The 9,424-nt window shown below is 39.1% G+C and overlaps 1 protein-coding gene across 2 annotated transcripts; it reads left to right on the forward strand.

The window, feature by feature from the left end:
* The first annotated feature begins 668 nt into the window (after nt 1–668).
* On the forward strand, nt 669–8,484 carry rae1 (ribonucleic acid export 1). 2 transcript variants are annotated; one of them, XM_085405871.1, is made up of 13 exons: nt 669–796; nt 1,410–1,521; nt 2,347–2,451; nt 4,584–4,676; nt 4,767–4,853; nt 4,935–5,021; nt 5,559–5,630; nt 5,721–5,828; nt 5,975–6,081; nt 6,212–6,287; nt 7,115–7,309; nt 7,402–7,487; nt 8,117–8,484. In XM_085405871.1, coding segments are annotated over exons 2-13 (1,107 nt in total). In that variant the 5' UTR covers nt 669–796; nt 1,410–1,431; the 3' UTR covers nt 8,118–8,484. The 2 variants fall into 2 exon arrangements, with proteins under 2 accessions (XP_085261997.1, XP_085261996.1); XM_085405870.1 differs by lacking the exon at nt 8,117–8,484 and having other exon boundaries at nt 7,402–7,491.
* The last annotated feature ends 940 nt before the right edge of the window (nt 8,485–9,424 follow it).

Here is a 9,424-nt window from a genome sequence, read left to right on the forward strand (position 1 = left end):
CAAACATGTTTCTTAATTTAAGCCATTTTTCCCATTGGAGCTATACATCCAGCTCCACTGAATATTTAGTGTCTTATAATTACAAGGTTCATAATTTGACATAATTGTTCCTTATTTAATTTACCAAACCTAGTTATTGATTAACTTGATTTTTAATTCGCTCTTATTGTACAATTGCCTTTTTTCAAAGCTACAGAAATATAGCCCACAGCCCAGTGAAAGGGAGACTGAAGCAAATTTTATTGCCACATAATTTTCTTCTGGTTTTTCCCCCTTTTTCATAGGTTACATTTAATTTCAGTTGCTCGAAAGTGGGCACATTTACTAAACCAAACCTTTACTCCCAAAAGTATTGATATAACTTTTTCTATTCCTCATATTTCCAAACTAAATATTTGTTACATTTATTTGAGTGAGGTAACCTTTCATTTTACGTTTAAAAAAATCTTACTTCCTAGGCTGCAGGCTATATACATAGTACTTTACTTATGATTTCCCTTAGCTTAATAACCATCTGCCACTTTCTTACAGTATTTCATCTAAATCGTGTCATATAAAAAGAAATCTGAAATTGAAAGGGCACCTTAACTCAAGTGGGCTGCCCATAGACATACAGTATGCTTGCATGCAGCCTGTTGCTTTGCTGCCACACAGCGTTTACCTTTCGGTTTGCATTTTCTTGAGCGCTGGAGCCAAAGCGTCATCAACCTGCGACTATGCACTCAAAGGAACAAGCGCCACACTTCTAGCGTTTTCAGCGTTGCGACATTACATCTAGAGTAGAAGGAAATTAGTGGTATGTATATCCCTGTAGGTATGAGACAGTGAAATGTTTAATTATGGTTGTTTAAAATTGTCACCAAACATGAAAATTTGTTTGGTTTTTTTCCCAACCCGGGAGGCACAGTGGTTTGTCAAGAGTTGCTTAGCTAATGTTAGCGAGCTCGTTTTTTTTTCAAACGTATTTATTTTCACACACAGAAAGGTGTCATAATAGTGGCTTATAGGTTGAGCCCTATTTTAAATATCAATCGAAGTTAAATGACCATTTATCCTTTTATTAACGAGCCTGGTAGCGTGATTTAGTTAGCAGTGGCAAGTGATGTAGCTAGCATTTCCTTTAGCTGTCATGCTAAGTTTTGGTTATCCAGATGTGTGACTTCGTTATATCCTCAATAATAATAATAACAACGATAACTTGAGTGCAGTTATATATCGCTTGTAAGAAAAACTAATTTATTGTACTTGAATGGATGTCGTAATGTGTGCTATCCGGTGTTTCACACATGCAGTATTCACTTGTTTTCATCACCTGCTCAGTGGTTCATGGTATTGTTTGATGCACTGACAACTTTTGGCAGTTAGCGTGTTGTTTCATATAAAATCACTGTCTTTCTTTGTTTTCTCAGGGGTGGCTGACGTTAGTGCACTATGAGTTTGTTTGGAACAAGCTCGGGGTTTGGGACTGGAGGGACCGGGGTGTTTGGAAGCACGACTACAGACAGCCACAATCCCATGAAGGTAAAGCGGCCTACAAGAGCACAACATACACTATATGTCCAAAAGTATTGGACCACACCTCTTAATCTTTGAATTGAGGGGTTTAGTGCCATTCCATAGATATAAAATCTAACAGCTAGCCATTACAAACATTTTTGAAAGACTGAGTTGTTATAAAATACTCACTGAATTCAAGTACTGACTTGCAAGGAGTTCATTGACTTCTAGATATTACACGCTTGTGGCTTGCCTCCACCAGTGTGTGAATGTGAGAGTGAGTGAATAGTGGAATTGTACGGCGCTTTGAGGGCCCCGAAAAGCGCTATATAAATGCAATCTATTATTATTATTATTATTATTATTATTATTATTACAGTGGGTAAAAGTAGCCAATGATTTGCTGACCCACTTACTGCAGATGTCTTCTGACATTAACATCAACACAAAAACTGTGCATCAGGAACTTCACAGTATGGTTTCCATAGCTGTCGAGCTAACATCTTTTGGATTAACAACCCAGTCCCTCTCACCCAACATCAATGTTTAAACTCACAAATGTTCTTCTGGATGAATGGGCAAAAGCTGCAGTTGCACTCCAAATTTTGTTGAAAGCCTTCACAGAAAAATAGAATGTGTTACAGCTGCCTAGGGGGAACCAACTCCATGTTAATGAATGGGATCTCATCAAAGCTGCTGTAGCTAAAATGTATAGGTGGCCCAATAGTGCTGTCAATATGTTGTATGACATAAACTTTGTTAAATGTTAAAAGGAGTCGTTTAAAACTCTATCCTCATTTTGTCACTGGTCCTCCTCATACTTCTTGTTTTTTTTGTCTTGCCTTATAGGATGTCGAAGTGACTTCACCTCCAGATGACAGCATCAGCTGCCTGGCTTTCAGCCCACCCACCATGCCTGGAAACTTCCTCATTGGAGGATCCTGGGCTAATGATGTGAGTAATTTATTCACTCGTATTTATTGCCTATGGTGGAGTGAGTAAATGAAAGATTATTACTATAGATTTATTAATACTAATCGCTAAATCATGTTGCTTAGTCCTTATATAATGTGTAATTAGCCTATTTTAAAAAGAGTGACGCATAATGTATGAGCAGGATGTGAAATTCAACATTGTTCAATAAAGGCACTATGCCTAATATACACACTTCAATATTTGTTTATACTGGCCTGAAAAGGCCTAAATAATGGGTATAATGATGGTAGTTACCAACTGTCTCTGTTAAGCTCAGCGTTGTGCTTATTTTAAAACTCACTTCTGCAGTTATTTCTAATGTGATGGCCAAACATCAGAGCTCTGAAAATCTAAACTGGGTAGATTTAGACGCGAAAGGTTTCTGTCCTGTAACCTAATAAGAGAGATGTTATTTTTTTTATTGATTAAACCTGTATCTTTTGAGTGTGTTCTGTGTCCTTGTAGCTGCAGTTCCAGCAGTGTAAGAGTAAAGCAGCAGATTAGAATAGACTATGTGCACATTAGCATATGCTACTTCCGGTGCGGAAACTCCTGTGGGGAGCTTTGTTTCCGGTGTCCTATTCGCGCCTTGTTTACGGTCCAAAACAAGTTAAGCAAATGAATGAATCAAGCGGCGATTTACATTTCTATAGATGTCTTGGGCATTTACCCAATATATCTGTAAATGATAGTCATCGACTTGTCGATATTTTTCCCCCGCGCCTCAGAGCAAAACAGAAAAGGGATTCAAATGTTATATTTCTCAGCTGTCCCTCGTTTATTGCGGGTGTTATGTTCTAAAAATAACCAGCGATAGGTGAAATCAAGTAGCCACTTTTATTTTTTGACGGTGCAAAACGTTTCGTGGACATCGTGGACATACAGTACTGCACTTCAGAGTCACACTGCCAGCGATCGATGCAGCGATTCTGTACTGTACAGTAGAGACGTCACGGAGGAGATCGTCTGCAGCGATCAGGACGCAGGACACAATGTGATGTAAAAAAAAAAAAAAACAACATGCAAACTTGCACTAAAAAAATCCACGACACAGCGAGGTGAAAGGTGAACCGCGTTATAGCGAGGGACCACTGTAATTTTGAAGGTAAGTCACAACATACCCTTCGTAAATACTAATGTATAGAAACCGTTACCAGCAATCATTCATTTTTTTTCACGGTTTGTTAACATGCTGTGTAGGTGTGTACTTGACTAGCTGATCTCGACATAATGGGGGAAACATCTGGTTTGACTATTCTTCACCTGTAGCTTGAATGCTGAACATTTGCCTGTTTAAATCACAAGACCAGTCACTATACAGAGATGTGCTTCTGAATGTGGACGATGTGTCTTCTGCTGCAGTAATGCAGTTCTGCTTGTGTTGAGTGATGTAAACAACTGCTTGATCTAAACGTTTTAAACGTCAAAATTGATCATTAGATTTTTTTTTATGACACAACAGTGGTGAGTGTTCCCACCTTCTGCTCTTTGTAACTTAATGCGATCTTTCCGTTTTCGAGTTTTGGACATGATTTTGGAGTACATCTTCGCAGTAGCAATTGACTGCAAAGTAAAGCTACCCGAAATGTACAACCCCACATCCGGTCTCAAACCAGGAAGTTAGCATTTTCTCGTGCACAGGGTCTATTGTCACTTTGTCTTTCACATTCCAGCAGCAATGTGATGCACAGTTTGCACTGCTGTAACTTTACAGCAGGGCTTCATTGTTTAATAGCTCGCACGTATAAAATGTATTCAACCAACAGAGTGTCTATATAACAATTAAAAATGGCTGTAAATAAAAGCATTGGTGAGAACAAAGTACTTCCAGCAGATTTGAAACAAGAATGCTGAACATAACCTGTTCCCAACAAGATTTGTGCTCATCGTAAGGTATCACAGTGATTTAGCCATGTAAAAAGAGAGCCACTTTTAATGACACAAAGTCTGACTTTAAGCTTGACGTAGCACACTTACCCATTAATGCTGCTTCATAGTATATCCCATTTGCTCTCTTCTGCTCTTTCTTTTTCCTCTTTGAGACTTTTATATACATCGTGCATATTTAACTTTTTGAAAATCTTAACAGTGGTTTATCGTCTGACTCTTAGGTCCGATGTTGGGAGGTGCAGGACAATGGACAGACTGTTCCCAAGGCCCAACAGATGCACACAGGTCCAGTGCTGGATGCCTGCTGGAGTGATGTAGGTTTAATGTCTAAAATGTAATCTTTGCAGTAGATGCTGTCTGGTTGTAGAGTAATTTATGATCTGCTTTTCTTTTTTTCTGTCCAGGATGGAAGCAAAGTCTTCACAGCTTCCTGTGACAAGACAGCCAAGATGTGGGATCTCAACAGCAACCAAGCCATCCAGATTGCACAGGTTGGAACAGAAGCCCAGAACAACTGTGTGGACACGAATGAAGCAGAATCCTGTTACAGTTCTCATTATTTCTCTCCATAGCACGATGGCCCAATTAAAGCAATCCACTGGATCAAGGCCCCAAACTACAGCTGTATCATGACTGGCAGTTGGGATAAAACACTGAAGGTAAAAGCAGCATCCATCACAGTAATACACAAACATGCCAAGTAGTTATATACAAACATAATAATAGAATTCCCCTAATCAAAATACAAGTGTCTGTAGTTAATTGCATCATAAGCCATCATTTAAATAAGATAAGATTCCACAAACAGAGTGTGGTCATCCAGTTCAGTCATTTAACATTACTGAGATAAAGCCTAGAAGACCACTTGGTTATATTTGTCTGTATCAGAATCCACCTTTCATTAAAACCGGCCACTTTGAGCTAATGCAAATTTTATGTGATATTGGGTGTAAACAGAGTTTAAATGTTTCTGTTTTTATCCTGGCTGGCTCAATTTAGCTTTTGGGGGTCACCCTGAAGTGACCCTTTAACCAACCACATGTCTCATTAAGCATATACACACCTGTGGAGTGATTCCAAATAATTGAATTTGCTGAAATTTATTCAAAGACACAGATGTTAAATGTTGTTTGAGAAAATGATTAATTATAAACAACACTTAGAAAAAGCTCTCATTTTTCTATTTGTCTCTTTAGTTCTGGGATACTCGATCTCCCAATCCTATGATGTCACTGCAAATGCCTGAGAGATGCTACTGCGCAGATGTTGTAAGTGGTTTATGAGTATGACAAATTCTGATGCTCACAGAATAGACTGATTATTGATTGACTTTTTTATGTTTAATGTGCCCTGTGTAGGTGTACCCCATGGCAGTGGTTGCCACAGCTGAGAGAGGCCTGATAGTGTACCAACTAGAGAACCAGCCCTCTGAGTTTCGCCGAATAGAATCTCCTCTCAAACATCAGGTGATTTGTCTTTTCCAAATATGTGTATACCTTATGCCTCTCACTTTTGTAATTTTGTACACTGCTAAGATTCATTTTTAATCGGTGCTACATGCATGTCAAGATATTGGCATTACTACTCTTTAACCAACGTGACATCCTTGCAGCACCGCTGTGTGGCCATATTCAAGGACAAGCAGAACAAGCCTACGGGTTTTGCACTGGGAAGCATTGAGGGCCGAGTGGCAATCCACTATATCAATCCTCCAAACCCGTGAGTGACTAATACAATCCACTACTCGAATTCAAGTGTGCACCTTTTCCTTTCTTTCTTTTCTTTATAAAATTATTGTTCTGGTTCTATAATTGAAACTGAAATATGAATCACTGTTCATTCGTTTCAGAGCCAAAGATAACTTCACCTTCAAGTGCCACAGGTCCAATGGAACCAACACAACCACTCCACAGGACATCTATGCAGTAAGTTGGTCTTAATTCTGGGCCAGTGCCGGCATTGTAGATAAATATATTTTGTGAGTTTGAGTCTGTTTGCTCTTAAAGGAGATATCATTTGATGAGACTATCCTAGTTTGTGGACTTTAGTAAAGCGCTTCAGTGTTAAATGAAGCTCTGATTTATTGTAAACATTATTCTTGTTAAAAGAGAAACATGGGATTCATTTTAGTAATGATATACTCTTGGTTAAACCAACTAAGATTTGTGTAAATTGGTGCAGTTTTTATGTTTGCTTTGTTTTCCATTTTGCACAAGTATAGGAGATTAAAATTTGGAATTTGTCTGCATTTCACAGAGTTAAACTTTGTAATTACAACATGCTAGTAAATAGGTGAATTTATTCAATTTATTATAAGTTCAACAGCAGGAGTGAGATCAATACAAAATTTAAAAGATACACTACAACCTGTCTTCATATAGTACAACTAAAATCCTTGCACAGTCCTCCCTTTCCTAATGATCTTAATAAGTAAGGTTTAAAAATGATGATGAAAGAACTGGAGTGTAATTTAAAATATTACATTTCATTATCTGCAATCGTTAGTGTTTTATTTAATGCTTTCTTTAGTCTTAATGTGGCTATGACTGATATCTCCATGCTTTGAGCTTTTAAATACAGTCATTATTATATAATTGCCTAATTATCTGTTGAATAAAGGCACAATTTTCTCTTGTTTTTCTGTTTTGTTTTGGGTTTTTTTTCGGGGGGGGGTCTAATATCTGTGAAATGAATCTCTTTCATTGTTACTTGTGTATAATTGTTCTTCCTATTTTATGTTTTCTCCCACCAGGTGAATGCCATCGCCTTCCATCCTGTCCATGGCACTCTGGCTACCGTGGGCTCAGACGGACGCTTCAGCTTCTGGGACAAAGATGCCCGCACAAAGTTGAAGACCTCAGAGCAGCTCGACCAGCCCATCACAGCTTGCTGCTTCAACCATAATGGCAACATCTTTGCGTATGCTTCCAGTTACGACTGGTCAAAGGTAGGCGCTAATAAATCGTTACAGTTGTTGGATCAGTACTCTAGTTAGCAAAGCTTGCCTTTTCACTCTGACTTCTACTCGTCATCATTCAGGGCCATGAGTACTACAACCCCCAGAAAAAGAACTACATCTTCCTGAGGAACGCCGCTGAGGAGCTGAAGCCTCGGAACAAGAAATGGTGAGAGAAGGGCAGTTAATGTCTATAAACCTGGAGACCGTGGTCACTGGACACGGCTGCCCTGTTTCCTCAGACTCTCACAGGGGCCTTTCAAGGGCATGCATGGATGTGTGAAGTAAGGATACTGATACGATTCAGATCTCAGCATCGTCATGTACTGCTTTAAGTAGCTTGTACAGACCATAAGTTTTGCTGAAGGTTTGCGTGGTTTCTGCTGTGATAATGTATTGAAGCAGCTTTTGCACCTGTACAATCAAAAAAGCACAGGATGAGGCCTGCTGGCTACTTTAGAGCACTGAGTTTGAAAGTCTTTAGACTTTGCAGTGTAATTCTCAGCACAAAAAAATGTATTTAAAGACAGATTTCATTAATTTATTAAATTATTGAGAGATTTATTAAATTATGGGCAGTGAAAAATGTATTTTTATAAATGGATTCATCAAAAGTTTCCATTAACTATGAATTGTAAATGTTGATTTATGCCTGTAGTGATGCATTTCTCTACTGTATGGTGATGTATTTCTTGACTGTTATGTGCAAAAAGGAGCAAATTTTCAGAAATAAACAAAAAAAGACGAAAAGAAACCTCAGAATGTTCCCTGTCACTGACTGCTCCCTCCTGTCTCCAGATTCATCGTGCCAAGTCACATCTTTTGTGGAGAAATTCAGACGGCCTGCTGCTTTAGTGTGTATACGCTCGAGAAAGACTCCTTCCTTACGACAAACACCTGGACCAATGCCGTTGGGCTGTGTACTGTGCATGGACCAATCAGAAGGGCCTACCCATCCTGGCATTGATGACAGCTGCATGACAGTTGGTCTTAGAGGGAGAGGGCTTTATTTGGCATTCATCTGGATGTTATGGTTAATTTTTTTTTAATATGTCCAGCTTTTTATTTTTTACAGCTCTTCATTTTCTTGCGATTTGCTGTTACCCATGGTTTAGCTTCATTAATGAAACTCGGAAACTGTATAAATAAATATGTGTAAACACTTAGATTTGAACATGTTTATTCCAGCCTGAGGGAGAGCCCAGCTATTTTGCTGTCTCGATTGTTGAGAGTTTGGGGAACTGTACCCTGCATCTAAAAACATCACCTTCAAACATCACCACTGTCTCTAATACTTCAGCTGTTTATTTCTCTGTAGGTGTTGGGAATAATCATAAAGTTAAGATAAACTGAACATCTGGCTCACAGTGTCTCCTCCTCTCTGCCTATGTTAATCCAAGCTAACCAGCAGGTGGAGCATTTTGCCCTGTATGGTTTTAATTCCAGCTGTTACTTATAGAAAAGGCCAGGGAGCTTAAGCAGGACAAATGATATCAAAGTTAAACACTGGGGTTTTTGACTGAGGCACAAAGCTGGAAAAGGGAGGGATTTATCAAGAGGATATGAATGAGGTAGCAAGACGAGCTACAAAGGGCATGCGAGAAAAGTGAAGCAGTTCATAGGGGAGAAGGTGTGAATTAAATACCTTTTTTATTGAGGTCATTAGAGTATCATCTCACTGTCAGCCTGACCCTTGGTACTTAGCATTGGAACTCCAAGGCACTGAGGGCGGGAAGATGTGCTGCTGCAACAGTTCATCGGCTCACCTCGACTTTCATGACGTGATGCTTGTGACACTTCTCTGGGTCCTGGTTCCTCAGCAGTTCACCCGCTGCACCAAACTCTTTTGATTAGCTGAACAGAAAGTCCAAGTCAAATAAAGCGATTAACTGGAACTCCAAGGCAAAATGGCAATTTAAACTTATTGTATGAGGCCTGACCTGTTGCTTTCAGCACTTACAGCTGAAGGCATCACTGGGTCTGTTATTAGCAGTACATAGAGAATGCAACATCTGGCAAGACATTTTTACACTTGCCCCATTAATTTCTCAGTATACTATCAAAAAATACGGCTTAACCAGTCTGTTAACAGAATGCCCAACCATG

This window comes from Rhamphochromis longiceps, linkage group LG5 (assembly GCF_057381845.1).
Source record: "Rhamphochromis longiceps isolate RC_006_pf linkage group LG5, R_longiceps_female_GT1.1, whole genome shotgun sequence".
Lineage (NCBI taxonomy): Eukaryota > Metazoa > Chordata > Actinopteri > Cichliformes > Cichlidae > Rhamphochromis > Rhamphochromis longiceps.

What these genes read in the sequence shown, in the direction of transcription:
- rae1 (XM_085405870.1), top strand. Translation starts at nt 1,432, where the DNA reads ATGAGTTTGTTTGGAACAAGCTCGGGGTTTGGGACTGGAGGGACCGGG. An exon ending in ACAGCCACAATCCCATGAAG is followed by an intron (nt 1,522 to 2,346) that starts GTAAAGCGGCCT and finishes CTTGCCTTATAG; the next exon opens with GATGTCGAAGTGACTTCACC. An exon ending in CTCCACAGGACATCTATGCA is followed by an intron (nt 6,288 to 7,114) that starts GTAAGTTGGTCT and finishes TTCTCCCACCAG; the next exon opens with GTGAATGCCATCGCCTTCCA.